The sequence below is a fragment of the Caenorhabditis elegans genome, chromosome V (genome assembly GCF_000002985.6).
Source record: "Caenorhabditis elegans chromosome V".
NCBI lineage: Eukaryota > Metazoa > Nematoda > Chromadorea > Rhabditida > Rhabditidae > Caenorhabditis > Caenorhabditis elegans.
The window spans coordinates 14,640,172-14,663,159 of record NC_003283.11 but is presented as its reverse complement, the minus strand read 5'-3'; the positions used below and the strand labels follow the sequence as shown (position 1 = coordinate 14,663,159).

Here is a 22,988-nt window from a genome sequence, read left to right as displayed (position 1 = left end):
CAAATGTTTTCAATTGAAATTTCACAAATAAGGATGGAGAAACAAATGAATGCAATAGGAAACGTAGGAAAAAATCATTCAGTGAACATCTGTTGAGGAATTTTTTGTCCGTGATGTTCATTTGTTCCGTGTGACGTTGCAGAAGTTCCTGGATGGGATTGATTTTTTTTAATCAAAAAACATTGGCCAGCACAAAATAAATCGGGGGGAAACAAAGAAAGTATATTAAAATTATAATTTTCTAGACATTCTTCTATTATCAGTCTCCACCACTTTATCGCCACTTCTGCATTTAAAAAGTTCCATAGCAGCAATTTTGATTGGTTTTGTGAGCACGACCATTGCAATAGTTGAAGCTAATCCATGAGTTGTTAGAAAAATGAATGAAAGTTTTGCAACAGCTGAAACATCTAGTTATTTCGAATTTGGAAAAGGTGATATTACATTCATGGCGAACTCCAAAAAATGCGGCAAAAATGAATAATGCATTTGGAATTCCTAACATGATTCCGTGAATTGCAGTCTGGAAATTAAACTCATGTTTATTGGGGGTTATTATTGTGTGAAAATAAGTCAGTTTAATGTTGAAAATTAGGACAAAAGGTGACAATCTTTTCGTAGTTGTCTGTATTGCTTTGAAAAATGGTTTCTAAAGCTCGAATTTTTTTTTCTAAACACACTTTAGGCTGTTCGAAATTTCAAAAATAAATTACATATGTCTAAATCTATTGTCACAAATTTTCCCGACTTACAGCGATCGGAAACAAACTATTCATTTGGCTACTCTTCTTTTTTTTCAGAATATTTTTGGATCTTATTAAACGCTATTTTGTCAATCAGAATTCTAAATTATTGTGCACCTATCGATTTGAAATTGATCCAAATAATTTTTTGTGATATTAATTTCAAAACTAGCTAAAACTAAATTTACCTGAATGGATAATGTAATCAAAAGCATTTTGTGCATTCTCACAACAGTTTCCGAATAATGCTCATTCTCTCTCAGATTCCTCTGAAGGTATACTGTAGTTGCAATTGTAGATGTCAAGGTTACAATCACCACACTCAACCATATCAAAACATTGAACATTGTCGCAGGATCAGCAAATGGAGCTGATGCAATGACAGTATAGCATAGTATAATTGAAGGTGCATCGGGAAACTTCAATGATAAACTGTATTTGTTCACAGTCTGTTGATCGATTGCAAAACTGTAGGTACAAATATTCAAAGTTAAAAAACATAACATTGCGAATCGGAAGAGATATATATTAGCTTTTAAGTAGATATAAAAATATGTTGATTTATAGTTGAATAAACTTGCACGGAAACGGAACATAAACATTTCAAGTACAGAGTATGCGGTCACTGAAATTCAAAATTTTGAGGTTTTTAAACATTCTATACATTTTGAGGTTTTAAGCATTTACATTAGCGGTGAAAATCCATTGAAAAATAAAAAATAATAAGAAGTGCTTCAGAACCTCTTCTACTCAACTTACAGTATATCATAGTGCCAATTACGAAAAACTGAAATAATCCTGAAAATCCCCAATGTGACAGAATTCCAGTAAATCTTAAAATAGGAAGATTCACATGAACAACTGGAATCAAAAACCAGGAGTTTAACAACTCGGCTAACAAATTCCTGAATTAATTGAAACTTGAGTATTTAATGGCATTTTCCAACTTACGTGGAAGTGTGCCAAATCAAAAACAATTTATATTTTTCAAAATACGGAGATTTTGTTTGCAAAAGGGCAATTATTGCAATCGAATATATTGGAAGAGATACAATGAAAATGCCATGCATAATCCAATAGTATTCATTATGATCAGTTTCAGCACAATCCATATTGAGTAAAAAAGTCTAGATCAAAAAAATGTGTTGGAGAAAAGTTGGTGTCTGGCATGAAAAGCTCACAAAATATAATTATGTATTGAGAAATTGGATAACAACTCATGAGTTGGCGGAAATGATTATTGGGTGCTGGGTACCAAGTTATTTCCAGAAGTTGGCTCAATTTCATTGTGCACAGCTAACAAAATTTCTTCAATTGGAGTTTTTTCCACCAACATTATCAAATCCTAACCGATCATCTCATGTTCTTCCTCCCACTCGACCCTGCCTACGTGATTTACTTGAACTTTCTCCGATCTCACAGTCAGTTCATATTTGCAGACACCTTATTGTTTTTCACATATCAGTGAAAATACCTCGTAGAAGAAGATGTACATAGCAGATGAAGAGGACGTGTCTGTCTAGTCAGTTATGCAATCTAACACCATCTGAAGAAAGAATCAACGAAAGAATCACACGCCTTTCACCGTCTGTGTATGTTTCTCGTGGGCCCCTCATCGTCGTCGTCATGTCCTGAAAATGATTTATTAACCACTGATAAGTTAGAGGGAGATGTGGGGGAAAAGAATTGAAGATGAAAAGGGAATTATCATCACGTTGCTGCAACATAAATGGTCAGAGAAACAGAGAGAGGGACAAGGTACAATTTGTTCCGCTCTATGACTGAATTCTCTTTTCAATTCCTTCTCCAGATGCCACAGAAGCAAGACACGTGTGGTGGGAACTATGGGACCAGTGACGTTGTCAGCTTCTGAGTTCGCCGACTTGCAATGTAATTGGTCTTTGCCAAAGAGAACGAAGATCTCAGATCAAATATTTATCAGACAATAATAGTGACGTCTGAGGATGAGTAATAGCTTTCAAGCTTGTTGGTCGAATCATAGTGGTGAAAATGCAGCTGAAGCACACAAACTAGTCACAAAATTTGTCATTTGAAATCTGGAAAATTTTATTTACAGCAATTTCAATACAATGACTGTAGAGAGCCCAAGTGAGTTTTGAAAACAAAATTCTTTAAAAAAAGTTTTCTTACAACATACCAGGTCAAAATATTACAGTGCAATTGTCCAATAAATTATTTTGAAAATCTTAACAAGTTTTCAAAATTTGGGGATATACATACAATGTCTTGAGAGACATCGCATTCAGACCATTTCTCAGGTTGAAGCATGACGGGAGGCGCTTCTTCTCCAATCGCCTTCTCGGGACCTACCGTAATTGTGTATTGTGTACGAAACCTTTGCTATGTATATTTACTTTCCACTTTTCACATTTTATGTTAATTTCCCCCATTTTCCAAATTGTTTTCCAGACGAGAGACAAGGCTCGGGCTTCTTGATTCACGAGAGCTTCAACTTTAGATAGCGGGAGTTATGAGATTTCGGTAGCAGAGAAATATAGTTAAGCAATTTTGCGAAATGTTTTTGTGTGTGAGTTTTACTTATTTGGGAATGCTGAAAAATTATCGAAATCCCAAACAGATATTTAATTTTGGGTACAAATTTCTTATTAATGCTGAATATTTCTCAGATTTTACGATTTCACCAATAACACTTCAGTTTATAAAGTTGTTCGTTGTTTTAATGCCTTGGTTGAAAATTCTTATTCCTTTAATTTAAAAACGTATACAAAAGTTTGAAAAACTCTTCAAAATCAATAACGTCATCAGATGTTGCGTTCACCGATCATCCATGTCATTGGTCTTGAAACAAGAAGACATAAGATCATAAATTTCCTGTCAATAAGAGCAAAAAACAAAGATGAGTACATCAAGATTACAGTACCGTGCACATGTACTGTAGGCCTTCATTGAAAGTGTTGATGTTCGATTCCTCTACATAGGACATCAATTTGCTATCAAACACCATGTGTTCTGTAGAAAGGAAACTAGATATATTTGTTTATTTATTAAAGGAAAGGCGGTAGAATGTTAATGATTCAAAACCCGAACATCAACTTGATATCTAGGTTCTGAGAATTTGAAGTTTTGTCCGAGACAAGTCAATAGGGAACATGGATATATGAGCGTCTGAATAAATAGATCAAAATGATGAACTTATGTGTTCTAGCGTACGGTTACTGTAGTCTGTTTTGTATTTCTGGATACATATTACGGTAAATAAATAAACAATTCCCACCGTTCCTGAAAAAATCTGTTATATTTTTGGTGTTTCAAAGTTCCACATGTTTTAAATTAAAGTGAATCGCATTCTAATTTTTTTTAACAACTAACCGAACTGAAAACAATTTTAAAAAACAATAAAACCTAGCATTTGAGAATCAAAAATCTTTCTTCTAGAAAAGATACTTTCTATCGATGAAATCAGATTTGCTGCAACATATTTCACGACCTTATCATCATTAAGAAACACTGTCTAGATAGGGATTTTGCAGAACTGTGAAAATATGATCTTTGTAGTCTTATGGATCAGATCATTGATGCTGAGAGCACTAATGGTTTCGATTCAGCGAAAACTAGGTTTTCTGAATATTTTTCAGATCTTCGTAATGATTTCAACGGAGAAGCTAAAGATTGGCGACCAAGTTTTCCTCACTTTTATATATTTTTTTTTGAAAACTCGCACTTCAGAAAAGCTGTGTTTCTGAGAAATAGCCTGAAGCTGTTTTGTAACAGTAGAGTGTCTGTTTAGACTAGAAATAACTTATCCTTCTCCCATATTGTTCCCTAAATCACACTGATCAGAGCTTGTTCCCACTGATGCTTTATCAGAAGAAAATCAAAGATAAGCTAAAGACAAAATCTACTAGTTGTTTTTAATGATAATAATAATTTAGAAAAACAAGAACACCTGGCACCTCATATCAATTTGTGTCTCTATTGTTTCGAAAAATGTCAACGACATCGTCAAGACGACGAGGGGGAGACGAAGGACGACAATTTATGATCGTCGTCATCGTATTGAAGGAGAGATGGAGATGAGGTCGACTTGTTCGATATTATCATTGACGAATAGAGTGGGAGGCTTACTGACTAACATCACCAAAAACGACGATATCTATGCGTCTCCAACATCTCAAGAGATGATAACTGTAGCACAGGATGGGAGTGGGTGGGCGGAAGTATCAGAAGATAGGCGTGTCAAATGAAGAGACAGAAGACGTCAGCGCTCCGCCGAACCGTCGTCTTCTTCGTTTCTCGCCCTTTTTTATCCGCAATGTGTTTATAACACAGGGCTCTGCTCATATTGCCTTCTTGGTTTTCCGAAAGTTTTAAAATTTGAAACTTACTTCAAGTTGAATATCTAAAGATTTCAAATAAACAGTCAAACACTGTCAGAATGAGTGCTCTTCTCGACTTGTTTGCCGGCTCTCTTGGAGGTGAGTTTTTGAAATCTTAAATATCATAATATTCAAGTTAAATTCAAATAGTAATTTTTTCTATTTATGCTGAAAATTAAATATTTTTCTCAACTAAATAAAGTTAAATTTCACATTTAGTGTTCAGTTTTCGCCATGAAAGTTGAGCCTCAAGCACATTGAAATTGTTCAAATAATTTTCCTTCAAAAATAATTGAATATTAAACCTGCCTGCCTAAGCCTGTCTTTTGCCTACGCTCTCACTTACTGTCAAAGTACATGTGAACTGTTTGACAGATTTTTTTTAATTGAGAAAATCTGTATACAATTAATTTGAAAAGAGAGCTTCATGTTGAAATGAAACATTGGCTGGTAGGCAGGGAGGAGGCGTAAGTAGGTATGTAGCTATTAATAGCTGCCTATAATCTTAACTCATTTCAAAATACGTTTTGAATCTTTATCTTCACTTCTAAAACAAGAAATATCAATTTTATGACAGTATTTTTTAAATTGATGGTGAGCAAAACATGCTATCAATTTACAGTGACGGTCCTTCTGACATCTATAAAACCAAAATGCTCATATCTTTCAACCTTCACTCTTTGATCTTTCCATTTCAAAAACATTTTCTGTAGATATTTGATAAATATCTTTTATTCTCTAAAAACCATTAAAATCAGTTCAAAAGCTGTCACAGCGTGTCTAAATCACCCCCCACCCCCCCCTCTCACCCACCTAATCAGCCCATGTCGCAAAAAGTTCTATCCGTCTAAAAAAGACGATAAAAACTATCTTGATATCTGAATATCAGTATGTTCCACCACGTGATGATTAGACATTTTACGACACCTCGAGATATATAGTCAGACACCCGAAAGAGACACTTTTTGGGCTTGGAAATAAGCAGGAAGTGAATCAAGAAAGGGAGAAATAGCAGTGAGTAAATAGACAAAAGGCAGCCTAGGCTTAGGCTTAGGCTTAAACTTAGACTGAGGTTTTACTTTGGCTTTGGCTGAGGATTTATCCTGGACATACAATTAGACCTAAACCTTAAATGAATGTTGAAATGATATTTAGAAATTTTCTAATAAAAAGTTTTAGATTCATTTTTGAATCCTCATATTTTTACAGGAGCCGCCGGAGTCCTTGCCGGTCATCCCTTGGACACTGTAAAAGTTCGCCTTCAGACACAAAGTGGGCCAACACCGCAGTATCGTGGCACATTCCACTGTTTCAAGCTGATAGTCCAAAAAGAGGGCTTTCGTGGATTATACAAAGGTGAGTCGTGAACCCATACCTCCTCAGATTATACCCCTACAACACAAAGTGAGAAGAATTGGACAAACTGACGACGTTGAATGATGCGCTTGCCTTCTTTCCTTGTGTCGCCGACAAATCGCCACAATCCGTCGACGAAAAAAAGAAAGAAAGAAAGCGCGAGAGACGATCTGGGGTCCTCTATCACTGGTTGTAAATATTCCATTTTTCTCTTGATCTTAGTAAAATCAGAGAAGGCCTTCTCAGTCCTTATTGGCACATGGCCAGGAAATCACAAACAAATCATAAACAGAATTTCAGGAATGTCATCACCACTTCTATCCTTATCTGCAATCAATGCAATTGTATTCGGAGTACATGGAGGTACTTGCAGACAAATGGAAGATCCCGATTCAATAACTTCACATTTTGTTGGTGGATGTGCTGCTGGAATGGCTCAAAGTGTAATCGCAGCGCCGACGGAAAGAATCAAGCTTCTTCTCCAGATTCAAGATGATAAAGCTCACACGAAATTCAATGGGCCGATCGATGCAACAAAGCAATTGCTAAGAACTCATGGATTGAAATCTTTGACAAGGTAATTTAAAAAATATTAAAAATGTTTTCAAACTCTAAAAGTTCAAATTGCCCTCTAAAGGTGATTTTTTTCTTTTGATTTTTTGACACTTTCTTTCAAAGTGCAAACTTACAATTATATTTTTAGAAACTTTTCCACTTTTTATAAACTATTGATTTGTTCACCGTGGTCTTTATAAGATCCTGATATTCGATCAAATGATGAATGAGTATCACATGGCTATCAACCGGTCATTTCGATATTTTGTTATGTTACCCTTCTCACATCTGATCGATTAATAACATAAATAATATGATCATCTGATGATGTCAACTAGGTGAACTTTAAAAGTGAAACACTTGAGATGGGTGTGGGATAGATCAATCGATTTGTTAAATTAAAAACATTGAAAAATAACTTTTTAGAGGTTTGGAATCTAAAACGCAGTTAAATACTGGATTAATGATTTTTTAAAAATTATAGCCTCCAGTGTATGGTTAAGCAATACAACTTTTTATCGTCTGAAATCTAACATTACTTATAGTTAGTACCTTACACTAAAATAATATTTCCCACTTTTCCAGAGGTTTCCTTGCCACAGTTGCTCGTGATGCTCCAGCATTCGGCGTCTACTTTGCTTCATATGAATGGATGGCTCGATCAATGTGTAAGGATGGAGAAACAAGTACCCTATCAAGTGGTCAACTTCTGTTTGCTGGTGGTACTGCTGGAATGCTTTCATGGTTGTTCAATTATCAAACTGATATTATAAAGTCAAGATTCCAAGCTGATAATTCGTACAAATCATACATGCATTGCATCAAGCAAACATATCTGGAACGAGGCTATCGAGGATTCTTTGTTGGTCTCAATTCGGCGCTTATCAGGTTGGTTCCAATAGATTAGGTTTTATTTTAAACTTTTACCTAGATAAAATTGTATCAATTCAAAAACTAAGTACACTTAATTGAGCACACAATTTGAATAACTCCTCTATAAAGCATACTTCTTGTTGCTTAACTTTGGCATCTCAAAGCTCAATTATTAAAACAATTGTTATCTGACAAAAAATATTAGAAGTTGTATGCTCCACTAAAATATTCCAAAATTCCAGAGCCTTCCCATCAAACGCAGCAACATTCTTCACAGTCGAATGGACATATCGTATTCTTCTTGACTTCAACGTTATCGATAATGTAACTAAGGAAGCCGAAAAAATATGCGCTGAAAGCCAACTTCTACCGGTGAGCTTTTCAATATTACTTAAACTAAGTTAACAAATGCTCAGCAATAACCTCAGCTTCTCTTATGCTTAACAACCAAAAAACCATTCAATTTCCAGTTCGAGGAATTGACGTTGTCATATCTTATCCTGTGATAAAAATGGATAAAAATGGATAGAACTGAGCCGACATGCAACACTGACAATCTGACAGTAGAAACAAATATCCAACTGACAATCAGTAGGTTTTATTTGTGTAGTAGTCAGTGTTGTGTTGGTTGTGAAATTAGCATGCTTCTTGTCCCATAAGTAATTACTTTTTTCTAAAAGGTGTTGACCATTTCGGCTTCATCATATTAACCAATGGTTAACGTCCGAAAAATAAATAGTCTTACAATTAAGTAACTATTTGCAAGTTGACAAAGCTTTTCGTGTGCTCCTCTTCTTACTAAAAAGTAGAACTGAGTGTTTCAGCTCACTCCGACCACTCAACCACCTACACGTAAAGAACAGGAAAAGACGTTTGTCACAACGTCACAAGAGGTACATTTGCTGAGCATTTGTTAGCGGGGTTTTAAAATTTGCATATGACAGCTTTCAAGAATTCCAGAAATCATATTACAAAGATGCAAAATTATGCGATTTTTTCTCCAAAATGCCGTACCCGATCTCGAATTTTTGAAATTCAAAACAAAAGAGCGTGTCTTCAAGGTGTACTGTAGTCGCTTTTTTCGTTTTGTCATCAGTTTTCACCAGTTTATTCATTGAAAACCATGGACCGAAACAACAAGTAGTTAGCAATTACAGTACTTATTAAAGGTACACGCTTTTATGAATTCAAAAAATCGGTCGCTTCGAGACCGGGTACCGTATTTTCGGAGCAAAATTTTGCATCTGGATAATGAGAAAAGAAAATACGCAATTTTTTGACTTTCTTACAAAATAGTGCTTCCAAAAACTTTAGAAACCATTTATCAAAAATGTTTTTTTTTTCAGAAATGTAAACGCCTTCTAACACAAACCGACTTCTGGGCAACAAACAATCACTTTTTGCTGCCTGAAGCAGGTTCAACTATCGTCGACCCGATGCTTCATGGATACCGATTCTTCTGAAAATCTTCAATTTTACTTCTCTAAAACGGCCACCTACGCAAACATCTTTTTGTCACGGAATCAGAATTTCAATATATTCTGATCGGTTAGCTTGTGTCGCAGAGGTCGGCTCGACGGGTTCCAAATACCAAAAAAAAAACCAATCAATCTCAAAAGCCGACCTCTGATCTCGATTGTGCCAACCGAAACCGGTTTTAATTGTTTTATGGTATTTTTGTTGTTATTTGAAAATCTTCTTGTATACTTCTCAACGGGTACACATCCACTTGACTTGTTCGCTTATCCAAAATAGGAACATGACAATAAAATGATTGTCTTATCAATCTGTTGTACATCAGCTAGAAAAAGATAACAATTGTTTTAATATCCAATTTCTTGAAAGCTTCAAAGGCAGCATAATAATCAAATCACATGCTCATCACTCTTTGAAACTCAAAAAATGACAAACATATAATAACAGCAATTTGTGGGTAATTGGCAATTAAACGGAAATATGAAAAAGATACCAGTATATAAAATCGTAAAAAGGAGGAGAAGGAGCGAAGAAGGGAAAGAATTCGATGTAAGTAAAAAAGGGGGATGAACACGAAAAATCTCCAGTATGAAGCAGCATAAAGCGATATTTTAAAGTTGAGGATAGGAAAGAAAACAAAAGGATATTCACAGAACAAATACAGCAATCTCGAATTTTCAGAGCAAAAAATGCAGAGAGCAAGAAAAATTTGATAAGAAAATTTAAAAGGCGGATATCCATGAAACAAGAAGATTTCGGGGCATATGGGGGTAAAGCTCATGAGGATCTTAAAACAATCATACCTGAAGTAGTAAAAAGGGGATGTCCAAAAGCATGTAAGGGTACTTGGCAGGGAAAATTTGGAATATTCTATTGGGAAAAGTAAAGGAATGGGAGGGGGAACGTGATTACATGGAAAGAACTGTATCGGCACCAAGGAAACTGGCAGTTCGACTAGCTATCGAGGCTGTGTCAATGTCGTGAAGGGACCATTCTCCACTGCGACCCTGCAAAAATTAAAATTAAATGCATTCTTTAGTTTTTAAATTCAATAATACCTTGACTCTAAGTTCCATATCATGGAATTGTTTCAGCGAATACCGATGACCAATTGACACAAATGTGATCTTCTCTTCTTGCAATTTCCTATAAATTGCCATTTCCAGCTCGAATCCAATTGCTGACGTGGATTCATCAAGGAAAACTATCCGTGGCTTCGTATAAAACACTCGAGCCAGTGATAATCTTTGTAGTTCTCCAGGAGATAGTGTCTTCATCCAATCCCATTCAACTGGAGTATCAAGACCACCACATCGTTCGACTAGATGCTCCATCTTCACCCATTCCAAAATTTGAGTGATTCTTGCAACATCCTTATCAACTTGCAATGCTTTGACTGGATATACGATTTGTTGTCGCAGAGTGGTGTTTCCAGATGGGAAATATGGTTTTTGAGCCAGGAAGAACAGATTTGAAGTGAGTCGACGCCAATGACAATCCATTTTTCCTGACGAACAATGCCAAAGGCCAGCAAACATTCGAAGAAGTGACGATTTTCCACATCCACTGTCTCCAGTTATCAGAAGAGTTTGACCTTGGATTATTTGCAACGAGAGCACTGAAATAAAAGCTTTTTATGGAGAAAAAAACAGTTTTCTTTTTTTTTTTTGAAAATTTAGCGAAAAATTGGTTTTATGGTTTTTGACACCAAAAAAAAAACCAAGACAATTTCGTAGTTTGAAGACTTATTTTTTTGTGCATATATTATCTAGAAAAATGTGGTTTTTTAATGATTTTTACGTTTTGATTTATAAATATTAATGTTTCAAAATAAATTCAAAATCGACTTTTTCTTCCAGGTTTTTTGACCGAAACAATCTTTTGTCCCGGCTGTGATTTTATAATTTGAAATCTATGAATTTTGTAGTAGAAATTAAAAACTTACACTGAACTATCAAATGACTATGGTCATTGGGCGGTGAAAGTGTAGCCGAATCTACAGTAATCGCGACACCATCATCCGGCCAATCATCCTCTTGACCAGTTTTTCCTCCGAGTAGATATTGTGCTTCTTCCTCTTCCTGCTCATCTCGTTCCAGAGACATTTGTTTTCCATGAATCTCTTGCATGTGTCGGGACGCTGATTTATCATCTTCATCAGAAGCAATAACGACAACTGAAGATGGTACTGTAGATGGAGGACGATCAGTTTCAAGGCAATCCGAGTGAAGACGATTCAGCTCTTCGTGAAGTTCCATAACACTGAAAATTGGAATTTCGAAAAAAAAATTATCAAACGTATAAAAAGAAGAGTATTGGCGGTTCGACTATTTTTTTTGCACATAAAAATGCAACATATTTTTGATAAATGAAATTTCCTCTTTTTCTCTACATTTAATCCACAATTTTTTCTAGTGTTTCGATTTCCAATTTTTCGTTTTTGTTCAAAAACTAGGAAAAAAATGATGTCAATCTTAAAAACTACAGTAACCCACTCCTAGAAATTTTGCAATTTTTTCAAAGTTTTTTCTCCAAAAAACTTTTTTTTACGAAAACTTTATTTTCGTATTTTTGGTGATTATTGGTGATTTTGCAATCATTTTTAATTTTTCTCTCCGAAAAAAAAAATTTTTGGCGGAAAAAAGGTGCGGTGTTGTTTTTTTTTAAGCGCACAATTTTTCTAAAGTAAATATCAACAAAAAAGTTCTCCATGGGGAGAAATTCACAATTGAAACATACCGATGAGTGACTCCAGCAAGTTCTCCAAAATCTCCAGTGAGTTTTAACACCGTCGAGAAGCTGTAGATGAGGTACAGGTAGAAGAATGCATTCTGAAATTTGAAATTTTTTTATTAAATACGTTTTGAAAATGGAAATTTATCTTCCCTTGATCATTTAAATTTTTCAAATTATTTCTTCAATCCCATTTCAATTGTCATTTAGGATCCCAGTCCAACAATAGGGACGAAAGCGGCAGATGGGCTCAGATAGTTGGAAAGTGATTAATTAGTTTGTGTGCTAGAGGACAATAAATTGGCGACAGAATACGCGACGAAAAAGGGAATAAGCCTCTTGCAAATTAAGACAAGTCGAGAGTACTTTTCAATTTGATCTTTATATATTTTTGATGGATTAGTCTCTTTTATGAGTCACTTATAATTTTCCCCTCAATTTCTTATTGTTTATGAGATGGGCAGGTGGCCATGGGGTACGTGCACATTTGAAACCTCAAAGAAACAACGGAAGACATGTTTTTCCGGAGGTGTGACGTGAAAATTGGTAGCTTTTGGAAGAAATATTTAGTAGAACAACAATATTTGAAGTTTCTATACTTATAGTAAGTAGGCAATTTTATGTCATTTTTAGTGAAATATTTTAACGAAAATCCCATTTTTGTTCTTGACCGATTGTCTTTCACTTTCGAATTTCAAAGTTTTGTTGGAAGAAACCAAGAATTTCAAAAACTGCTATAGAATCCCTTTGGGCATTTAAATTCGAACAAAGTAAAACATCATCAAGTCATTTGGGAGTTGTTTTCTTCTTTTGTCTCCCCTCTTCTTCTTGTAGTTTAATCATCATCATTCATTTAAAAAAAAGAGCATTGATGAGATCATCACATTGTATCTAAATGCTCCAAAAGAGTCAGCTGACATTCCCTCTGTTCCATCACCCAATTCATTTTTCTTTTCTTTTCTTCTTCTGGCAACAAAACGACGGAAGGAATTGGAAGAAGAGACGAAAAAGGAGTGCCGATTGTGTTGTCTTGTGACTGCAGTTCAACTGCTGCTCAGAACAACGACCATCTGCTTCCCGGGGTGACAAGACACTTGAAAGAAAGAGAGACGAGCACCACAAAAATGGATGCATTAGTGATTTTGGATCCTTTGAAATGATCTTAGATTTTTTGAAGAAAGACCGACGATCGGATCTCGACAAAAGTTAAAATCTTCAAGTCACTACTACCCGTTCCACAAGATCCCGTAAGACAGATTTCAGTTCACTTGCCCTAGATATCACATTTCCATTGGTTTTTCAAACTCTAAACATTTCTTTTCTTTTTTTGTAAGTTGATAGGATGCTTCCTGTCAAAGTTTCTGAATTGTTTTAATTATAGTGCACGACTCATTGAGCAATCAAAAGTTTGGAACAATTTCAATATTAACTAAAAGGAAACAGGAAACATGATAGGACGCTTCCGAAGTAAGCTGCTCAATTGTTATGATTATAGTGCTCACTGCATTGCTCAACTCAATGAACAATCATAAGATCAACACAATTTCCAATCACTTTGAATTGAACAGACACCAAAATGCCAGTGTGACCTGATAGATTCTAATTTTTTATGATTATAGTCCTCGATTTACTGAATATTCAAAAAAAGTCGAAAGTAGTATTTTCGGACTCAGCGACACCGGAAACAGCCAACTCATTGTATTCTTCTGTTTTCCATTTTCTTCTTCCCATTACAAAATGCTTTTTTCTTCGATATTCATTCACTAGTTACTACGACCAGATGTCGTTCTGAACTAAGGCGGCAACAACAGCTTGTTTTTAAGAGTATAATGATGGCCACTTCAACGACCAGGTACTTTGGTTTCATTTGGCATCGTTCCCTCATCCGGAACAACCAGAAATCTCAGTCTGACGAAAGGGAGAGAGAGACGATACGAATTGAAATGTGAAACGGATAACTAGCATCCATTATTAATGCACTAGAGCATGCGAAATTGACTCAATCAGTGTCGAGATTTCGAGAGTCAGAATGAAAAGAAAATACTCGCTCGCCGCCGCGTCAGGAGACGAATCAGGAAATTCTATCGAAACTTTGGAAAGTGACAGGAAGATGAAAGTTTCAAAAGTGGGCATAAAAAAGTCTTTCGATGAAAAATTAGATTTCTAAAACATTTTTTACATGATTTTAGAAATTTAAAATTAAACTATTAAAATTAAAATTTAAATCCTTTGAATGAATATTTCAGAGATTTTAAAGATTTTTAATTAATAGAATTTTTTTAAAACATTTTTTTAAAATTTAGCTCGATTTTGAACATTTTGTTTTTAATTTTAGACAGATTTAGACGAGAATTTATTACATTTTTTTCTGCATACTTTTTGCTTTTTGTCTTCTTATCAGTATCGAATTGCATCGAAACATCGATGATCAAATTTTGAGCTTTGCATCTTTTTTTTCAGATATCTTTTTGAAAAGAAACAACTTACCCGTGAAACAATTCCATTCAATTCTGCAGGTGAAACGTCGTCATAGAGATGAGTGATGAACACGGGAACACCAATGATAAGATACGAAAGAATTCCACCGAAATAATCGAAAACATTCGTGATACTGTTTAGAACCATTCTCCATTCAGTTAGCGATTTTTGAGTTTCAATTAAATTTTTTAATTTTTGATTCGTCATAATATTCTCCAGAACACCAGCACGATAGAAGGCGATTGCTTCGACATTCGAACGAACTTCCATATGTCTTTGTCGGAAATCTCCTTCCATTTTCTCCTGTTCTGATACTTTTTGAACAATCGGAGACAAAATCATCTTGTTGATAATTGTTTGGATACAGAAATAGGTGTAGATCGCTGCGGGACCAATCCAACCGGAACTTTCATAAGTTAGCCATGTGTAATATCCAATTATGAATGGAGCTGTAGCAATTGGAGCTAGAAGATCATTGGAAAGGATTCGAGTGGCTTTTTCAATATCTTGGGTTAGACGTTGATCTCTGGAAAAATATCGAATTTAAATAATTTAAATTGAGAGAAAAGTTTTTCCTTTCAAAATTAAATTATCACGATAAATTTTTGATCGTTAAATCTTGTGTTGACATGTTGGTACGCGCATTTTAAGGCATCAAATTTTATTAATTGTTATAATGTGCCTATATCAACAAATTAACGCGAAATAAACAGCAATAAAATATGATATTTTTATTCTAAGCTGTATTTTAGCTGTTGCGACAATGACAAGTTGAACAAATTTCAAATTCTAGCTTAACTTGGTTTTTTCCAAATTAAGCGAAAAATCTAAAAACTCATAGTCAGCTTTTCAATTAAAAGAAAAATTGTAAAATATTATTTGATTTTATAAAATTAATTTATATAAAAAACTTACGGATTATCAAGCATATCCCCAGAAGAAGATAGCTTGAAGAAAGCTTGTCTCTTGAAATATAACCTATGCATCGTGAGATTACATACTTGACGACTTTTGATCGCTAACATATTTGTAAGATATTTGAATACTGCTAATGTCTGAAATTAAACGCTAATTAGGATGAGAAAATATCGAATTTCGATCTTACAAAAGCTTTTCCAAGAATAATCGCGGCTCCCCGTGCACACAGAATTTTAAACGTGTCAGCATCCTTGTTTCCCAGTGCCACGTAGAACAGACTTGGCTGGATTCCAACTAAATACGTCATTACTTGATCGAGAGCAGTTGCGATGAGCAGTGCTCCGGCGAGCCACGCGGTTATCGATCGACGATGACATGGAAACAGGATTTTAAGAAGACGCCAGAACCTCCGAAAGAAGAGGAAGTCGAGGGCCAATCTGGCCATTTTGACCGGATTTTGGGCCGAGGCGTTTTTGCGACCTGAAATTTTGTGATTAGGAAGGCTTTTTTCAGAAGATGCCCCAGAAATAGACATTAAGAAGAGGAGGAGTGGAGTTGAATTCAAGAAAAATAGTGAATTTCAGTGGAGATTTTAGACAAACTTGAAGCTTTTTTTATGACTGGACAATTCTACTGAGATCAACCGGAGCAAAAAACAAAGCATTTTTCTGGAATTTAAAATGTTTCAAGGAGAATATTTAAGACAACCAAACACCATTCAAATCCGAAACAAAAAAGAAAAGAAACGTAGGCCGGCCATACCATCCCATTCAAACCAAATGAGGTCGATAAAGGCGTTGAAAAGAGCACAAAGAAATGAGCACAGAGACGTGGACAATGAAGAACAGAAATGGATAATGATTATCACCTTTTTCTGTTCGTACTTCTTCCAGTTGAATTTCTTGATCCGACTCCATGCGGGATGTGCAATCTGGAAAGAGCTGGCTGTGAGTGAACATGCAAAAACATAATTTATATTTACAATAACAATAGAGATAACGACGATCAAAACAAAACTAAAAAACAAAAGCTATTCAAGGTGCTGCTGAGTTTTTGTGCATTGATAACAATTCAGTTTTACAGAAAAAAAAACAGAAAATGAAGCTTTCGGCATAAATTATTACAATTTTATGTTCCAAACATAAATAAACAGACTATAATGATTCGAATATTTTGAGAAAAAGCTTCAGTTTTCGACGGTTTTGCAGGAATAAGTTCGGTCAGCTGTACACGCAAATACATTTGCGTCCGCACACAGTGTAACGAGGAGAGTGGGGGACAGGAGAAAGTGAGGCAAGCGGAAAGAGAGATTGCAAACGCAGACGATGAAGAAAAAAATGATGGGCGGGGAAGCATTGGGCACTTTTTGGGGGAAAGATGAGGACCCTTTGATATTCAGAATTTTATATTCAGATTTATAACGTGATTCGTGCGAGGAGAATTATCAGTTTTATATAGGATCTTTGAGTTGAAATAAGACGAGAATTTAATTTTTTATCAACAAAAAATCGGGAAGATATGTAACGAATTTCTTGAACGGAAAATAGCAAGGAATCTTAAAAATTTATGAAAAATAAATTGCAATTTTCATACTGTAGAAATTAAAGGGACATTACGAATAAGCCGAATAAGGCCTCGGCACGATTTCAAAAATGCAAATACGCTCTGTTGGAATTTGCTTTTCCCGCTCAGTTTTTTAAATTTTAAAACTTTTTTTTTCATTCTTTTTCATTTTGGCTCCTCAAGATTGTTCCTGCTTTTCGATCGTTTTTTCGAAACCGAAAATTACGAAAATACACCCAGATTTTGGCGATTTTTGTAAGCCTTTCTATAGTTTTTAATCCCCAACAAAAATTATATTTTTTAAGCCGACGGAGAGAATCCAATCCCTCGACATTTACGGAAGATCGCCTCAAAAAAGGAAATGAGTACAAAAAGAAAGATTGTGGTTTCTTCGGGTAAAAAACAAATTGCATTCTGTGCAAATGTGTATTACGAAATTTCTTTTTTTAAGATTCCGATGATGATATGCCATTCACCCAGGAAAAGCAAAAGAAGGCAGCGACACCGGCGAAAAAAAGGGTTCGGAAATTCATGTGAACTGAACCCTCATTGAGAAATGTTTCAGACAAAGCCAGTAGTACTAACCGATGACGACGAAGAAGAAGAAAATGCACCTCAAAAAAAGACTGCACCAAAAAGATCGAGAAAGCAAGAAAAAGAAGAGAGCGATGTGAGAAAGCACTCTAATATCCATGAAATATCGCAATAATTAGCTTTTAGATAACCTCTGACGAAGACGAGCTCGTGCGCGGAACTGATGAAAAAAAGAAAAGAAAGGGTGGAAAAAAGGAGTTACCAGTTGGTCAAAAAACGCTGGATTATATGTTCAAACCTTCTTCGTCATCTTCGAAACGTGATGATCCTAAGAAAAAAGTCGAAAAAACATTAGTGAATCCCGCAGACTTCTTCAAAAACTCACCAGCGCCATCTGCATCAAAACTTCCAAAAGTTGCTCCGAAAACTGTTGAAAAACCAAAAACGCCAGCTAAGAAGCCAGTGGAGATCAGCCCGTCGACCAAAGAAAACACTAAAACAAAGAAAGTGTCGGACGATGAGTTCGTAGATTCTGATGATAGTTTTGACACGTTCACTCCTATTACTGTGAAAAAGAAGACACCTGAAAAGAGAAAGGAGACCCCGAAAAAGAAAGAGCTTCCTTCTGTCAAAAAAGAATTCCCAAAGAAGCAATCAATTCCTGTCAAAAAAGAAAAAGAAACTCCACAGAAAAAGGCGTTATCAGTGAAAAAAGATCCACCGAAAGTAACCTCCGAGTCATCTTCGTCGAGTCAAGTTTCCACGTCATCAGTCGTTTTTCAACCGAAACCAAGTGGGCCACCCCCAGCACTTTCATGGGTTGATAAGTATAAGCCGAAAAGGATGGGAGAACTTGTTGGCCAGAATGGAGACAAAAGCCCAATTAATAAGCTTTTGGAATGGATTAAAGACTGGGCAAAACACAATCTTGGCGAAGGGGCAAAAATTAAGAAGCGTAAGTAATTTTATTTCTATTTTATTATAATATTATCGGCAATTTTCAGCAAAACCAGCTCCATGGATGTCATCTCAAGATGGTACATCATTCAAAGCAGCTCTTTTATCGGGTTCTCCTGGAGTTGGAAAGACTACATGCGCCTATATGGCTTGTCAACAACTGGGCCTTCAACTTGTCGAAATGAATGCATCAGATGTGCGTAGTAAGAAACATCTCGAAGCGAAAATTGGCGAACTCTCTGGTTCTCATCAAATTGAGCAGTTTTTCGGAGCGAAAAAGTGTGCTCCACAAGATAATCAAAAGGTTCATCATATCCTGATTATGGATGAAGTCGACGGAATGTCTGGAAATGAGGATCGAGCTGGTGTGAGTTTAAATGAAGAACTAATATATTAATATTCAAATGTTTATTTTTACAGATCTCTGAGCTCATCCAAATTATCAAGGAGTCTAAAATTCCAATTATTTGCATTTGTAATGACCGGCAGCATCCGAAAATTCGTACACTGGCCAACTATTGCTATGATCTTCGTTTTCCAAAGCCACGTGTCGAGACTATTCGTTCTCGGATGATGACCATCTGTTCTCAGGAAAAAATGAAAATTGGCAAAGAAGAATTGGACGAAATTATCGAGTTATCCGGTCATGACGTCCGGCAAACAATTTACAACCTGCAAATGAGGTCAAAGGGAGTTGGAGCAAAGATCAACCAGAAGGATATGGCTGTGGTAGGTCTCCTAGCCGTGAAATTTTGCGATTTTCGCGCCAAAAATGGGGTACTTGGTCTCGATACGAAACTTGCGCCTGGTTATACAAATTCTGAAATCTTAACAACATTTTCAGGATGCATTCTCGGCGGCTCGTCGTCTCCTGGATTCTCGTACGACATTAATGGAAAAGCAGGAAATGTTCTTCACTGACTATGGAATCATGCCACTTTTCGTCCAGGATAATTATCTCAATATGAAAAATGAAAAGCATAGTCCAATCCAAGCGATCCGTGGAATACGAAAAGCTGCAGACTTCATTTCCCTTGGAGACCTTATTGATCGGCAAATTCGTGGTGGAGGATCCTGGAAGTTGCTCAATGAGCAGAGCATGATTTCTGCTGCACTTCCAGCGATTGCCACTGGTGGACATTTGAAGGCAATGATTCAGTTCCCATCGTGGTTGGGAAAAAACTCGACAGCTGGAAAACGGAAGAGATTGCTTCAGCAACTGGTTCAACACACACATCTCAAGTAAGTTACGCTAAATTCATTATGGGAATTAGGAATTTATTTATTACTTTCAGAGTTTCTGCTGGTACTCACTCATTTGCCACTGATTATGCTCCAATGCTCCGTCAGAAAATAACGAAACCACTTCTTGAACATGAAGCTGATGGAATTCCAGATGTGATCAGCACAATGACAGAATACGATCTCATCAAAGACGACACTGAAGCACTCACAGAAATTGTTGCTTGGCCTGGAAAAATTGATCCGGCTAGTAAAATTTTGAGTAAGGTGAAAGCATCATTGACTAGAACTCTAAACAAGACTGGTCGAATGCTTCCATACTCGATGGATTCTGTGTCAAAAGGAAAGAAACGAGGTGTGAATTCAATTGGAATTGAAATGGACGAAGAAGGAAATCTAGTGGAGAAATTTGAAGATGAAGATGGAGAATCCGATAATGAGGATAACGAGGAGAAAACTACTGATGTTGTTATTAAAGTTAGGACTGGTGGAGGTGCCGGAGCTTCAAAATCTGCTCGAGGTGGACGTGGTGGTGGTCGGGCTCGTGGAGGAAGAGGAAGCAAGAAATGATTATAGATGTCCAGTATTATTCTAACTATTACCGTAAACTTGCAATAAACCCTCTTGAATGATCACTATTTCGACAAAGCAGATATTCTTGCAGGAAAACTATTAAAAACTGGATAAAAAATCATGTTACAACGATTTATTTGAGCACGATGAAACAATTTAATTTTAGTCATTTTGCACCAGGAGGACAACGTATTATGGTTTTGCCAAAAATGTTGAAAATTTCGTTCAAGATCATTGAGATATTCACAACTGTTTTCTATATTTGTCAAGTTAGTTCGCATTGAAAGAGAAATCAACTCTGACTAAATTGAAGACAATAGAATCGTTGTGAAAACTGGATGAACCACGAAATTTCGCGATATAGTGGTCTTTCATAAAAAGGAATGAAATCGTAGGGAATTGGACCAGCAATTGTGAAAGCATCGGGAGGGATTGTAACATAGAAAATGTGGTAATGGAGTGCACGTGGTGTCAAAGTGTCCCATATTGGTTTGATCTACGTAGAAAACGTCGTAGATCTACATAAATGCGGGAGAAGAGACGCAGAGTTCTCAACTAATTTTGCATGGTTAAAAACGTGCCGACGTCACATTTTTTGGGCAAAAGATTCCCGCATTTTTTTGTAGATCAAACCGTGATGTGACAACCTGATACCACGTGGGAGTGGACTAGAAAAACTAAGCAAGAAATATGGATAAATGGAGAAAAGAAGAATAGAACTGGAGGAGGAAGCAGGAACTATTTTGAGCAGGAAAGATGTTGCACTGCGATTTTGTGGCCTGAAAAGTTAGAATTATGAAATCCTTGTTTTGTGGAAGTTTCAATTGGAAACAAATGTAAAGGAATTATCGTAATTTCGCAATTATCTGAAACACAAAATTAAATGCACCCATGGGTATCGCAGCGAAAAAATTCTCCTTGACAAAACTTTCTGATTTTACCGTCATCTCTGGGCACATATTTTCAACAATTACTGAAAGCTCTAGAAGATTTCAATAAAAAACAAATTGTGTGTCTAGCTATGAAGACAGATCCAGCTAAAACGGTGCGCCTTTGCGCCAATCGGTCTCGGCACCCCAATTTTTTGTTAAATTCAGAGTACTGTAATTTCAAACTTTTGTTGTTGCGGAATTTTCAGCGATTTTTCAAAGTTTTACGATAAACTATGCATTTATTGAAAATTTAAACCCATGAGAAACTCTATGAATAGTCGATGAATGTTCTATAGAAACAAGAGTTTGAAATTACAGTACTCTTTAAAGGCGCACACCTTTTGAAATTTAACAAAAATTTGTCGTGTCGAGACCGGGTACCGTATTTCTGGTGCAAAAACTGCTATCTCTTCTGGGTAATATTCGTTTTAGTTTTCAATATAATTTTTCAAATTCTCACCTTCCAGTTGATTCAAATGGAAATCTTCATGAAAATAGCCATCTTATCATTAGAATATTTTGAGCGGTCTCAAAGAATGCTCCCACTTTCAAGTTCATAAGGTAGTAGCAGTGTGTCTCGGAGCACATTACATCACTCTGGTCCAGCGAGCAGAAGTCGGCTTGGCGGAAAGGAATAGTGAATCGGAACTGCAAAATCTGGAGGTGATGTCCTCCAGGAACTTGTTCCATTCTCATGAAGAGAAGGCGGGCGTGAATAACTTGATCAGGAGCATAGTTGCCTAGTAGGATAATGGAAATGTCTGGCATTGCCAAAAATAAGATAGAAACTGACGAAATGGTAAACAGTCTACCACGTAAGTGGGCGTGAAGCGTTGAATGACCAAATAGGTGAGAGTTACACATGTGAAACGAGAAGCAAGAACAAAATACTGATAAGAAATAGCGAGTGAGCAGTTGATCAGAGTGATTCAAGACTGTGATACCGCAAAGGTTTGCAACAAACATATGCATTCATTTCTATATATGTCTGCTTCTCCCGTCTCTCGTCAGTTTTTAAGATGTGAGTTCAATAATTTGGAATTTCATGAAAACTAGTAAATGAGTGAGTCAGGGATGGGTGCTAACTTTTTTTTTTGGAAAACGGCAGGTTCCCGGAAAAAAAATGAAAAACTTCGACAAATCGGACCTTTTTCAAAATTTCACAAAATTGAAAATTCACCAATTTGGTACAATGATCAAATTATTATTTTCCAACTTGCAAGCGATACACGATAAACATGCAACATCTTAAAATGAATGTTTTAGAATCAGATTAAAGGGCTAGGATGATTCAAAAGGTTGATAAATTCTGACAGAAACTAGTTCCAGTTGAAACCCTCATTTTTATGTACCAAGAATCGGATGTAGCCTTATCAACACAACTGAAATATTTTCAACTAAAACCGTACTAGATTTTTAGACACAAGTCATTCTTCACTTTCCTATGATTTCTCCTGTTTTTTATCCTGCTTCTTCTCATGCTCTTTTTCTACGCCTTATGTTCTTTCACTATGCTCATAATCTCCCAGTCCACCCTCCGACATGAACCTTGTATGTATCATCTTTCTTTTCTTTCCACGCTTCTTCAAGAACGTAATAAATTATTATTATTATTATACTGACTCTTCCTGTGTAAGTTATGAATGATCAAACAACAAGCATAACATAACGCAATACAATTGTATTTCAATGGTCAA

At 36.0% G+C, this 22,988-nt stretch overlaps 5 protein-coding genes and 2 non-coding genes across 11 annotated transcripts, besides 1 other annotated feature; 3 read left to right on the top strand and 4 right to left on the bottom strand.

The window, feature by feature from the left end:
- Window positions 1-5: 5 nt before the first annotated feature.
- srh-17 (Serpentine Receptor, class H) lies at window positions 6-1,855 on the bottom strand (the record flags this gene model as incomplete). Its single annotated transcript, NM_074221.6, has 5 exons — window positions 6-401; window positions 445-523; window positions 932-1,368; window positions 1,503-1,648; window positions 1,695-1,855. 5 exons carry the CDS (start codon window positions 1,853-1,855, stop codon window positions 232-234), a joined length of 993 nt encoding a protein of 330 aa, NP_506622.2. The 3' UTR covers window positions 6-231.
- A 3,129-nt stretch (window positions 1,856-4,984) lies between these two features.
- Window positions 4,985-9,671, top strand: slc-25A29 (Mitochondrial carnitine/acylcarnitine carrier protein CACL). Of its 3 annotated transcripts, NM_001392659.1 has the most exons (8): window positions 4,986-5,200; window positions 6,311-6,457; window positions 6,758-7,034; window positions 7,598-7,900; window positions 8,128-8,257; window positions 8,356-8,476; window positions 8,710-8,778; window positions 9,232-9,671. In NM_001392659.1, exons 1-6 carry the CDS (start codon window positions 5,161-5,163, stop codon window positions 8,389-8,391), a joined length of 933 nt encoding a protein of 310 aa, NP_001379141.1. In that variant the 5' UTR covers window positions 4,986-5,160; the 3' UTR covers window positions 8,392-8,476; window positions 8,710-8,778; window positions 9,232-9,671. The 3 variants fall into 3 exon arrangements, with proteins under 3 accessions (NP_872134.1, NP_001379141.1, NP_001294735.1); NM_182334.4 differs by lacking the exon at window positions 8,356-8,476 and having other exon boundaries at window positions 4,985-5,200; window positions 9,232-9,669; NM_001307806.4 differs by lacking the exons at window positions 8,356-8,476; window positions 8,710-8,778 and having other exon boundaries at window positions 4,998-5,200; window positions 9,232-9,669.
- C54G10.5 lies at window positions 6,461-6,605 on the bottom strand. The gene has a single exon (NR_069990.1). It is a non-coding gene; the product is annotated as an Unclassified non-coding RNA C54G10.5 (non-coding RNA).
- mir-8210 lies at window positions 6,524-6,660 on the top strand. The gene has a single exon (NR_069989.2): window positions 6,548-6,613. It is a non-coding gene; the product is annotated as a pre-microRNA mir-8210 (primary transcript).
- Window positions 6,524-6,660, top strand: a primary transcript.
- pmp-3 (ATP-binding cassette sub-family D member 4) lies at window positions 9,667-16,421 on the bottom strand (the record flags this gene model as incomplete). 2 transcript variants are annotated; one of them, NM_001269678.3, is made up of 8 exons in its annotated part: window positions 9,695-10,368; window positions 10,420-10,979; window positions 11,307-11,623; window positions 12,101-12,192; window positions 14,582-15,098; window positions 15,488-15,627; window positions 15,678-15,970; window positions 16,359-16,421. In NM_001269678.3, the coding sequence occupies 8 exons, from the start codon at window positions 16,405-16,407 to the stop codon at window positions 10,270-10,272; spliced, it is 2,067 nt and encodes a 688-aa protein (NP_001256607.1). In that variant the 3' UTR covers window positions 9,695-10,269. The 2 variants fall into 2 exon arrangements, with proteins under 2 accessions (NP_001256608.1, NP_001256607.1); NM_001269679.3 differs by lacking the exon at window positions 16,359-16,421 and having other exon boundaries at window positions 9,667-10,368; window positions 15,678-15,935.
- A 759-nt stretch (window positions 16,422-17,180) lies between these two features.
- Window positions 17,181-20,493, top strand: rfc-1 (Replication factor C subunit 1). Of its 2 annotated transcripts, NM_001269677.2 has the most exons (9): window positions 17,181-17,308; window positions 17,359-17,448; window positions 17,505-17,572; window positions 17,619-17,723; window positions 17,774-18,542; window positions 18,592-18,911; window positions 18,965-19,273; window positions 19,389-19,786; window positions 19,840-20,493. In NM_001269677.2, exons 2-9 carry the CDS (start codon window positions 17,415-17,417, stop codon window positions 20,354-20,356), a joined length of 2,520 nt encoding a protein of 839 aa, NP_001256606.1. In that variant the 5' UTR covers window positions 17,181-17,308; window positions 17,359-17,414; the 3' UTR covers window positions 20,357-20,493. The 2 variants fall into 2 exon arrangements, 1 of the variants encoding a protein (NP_001256606.1); NR_069988.1 differs by lacking the exon at window positions 17,181-17,308 and having other exon boundaries at window positions 17,415-17,448; window positions 17,767-18,542; window positions 19,840-20,356.
- A 1,284-nt stretch (window positions 20,494-21,777) lies between these two features.
- On the bottom strand, window positions 21,778-22,059 carry C54G10.1 (uncharacterized protein; the record flags this gene model as incomplete). Its single annotated transcript, NM_001380817.1, has 1 exon — window positions 21,778-22,059. One exon carries the CDS (start codon window positions 22,057-22,059, stop codon window positions 21,778-21,780), a length of 282 nt encoding a protein of 93 aa, NP_001366787.1.
- Window positions 22,060-22,988: the final 929 nt, after the last annotated feature.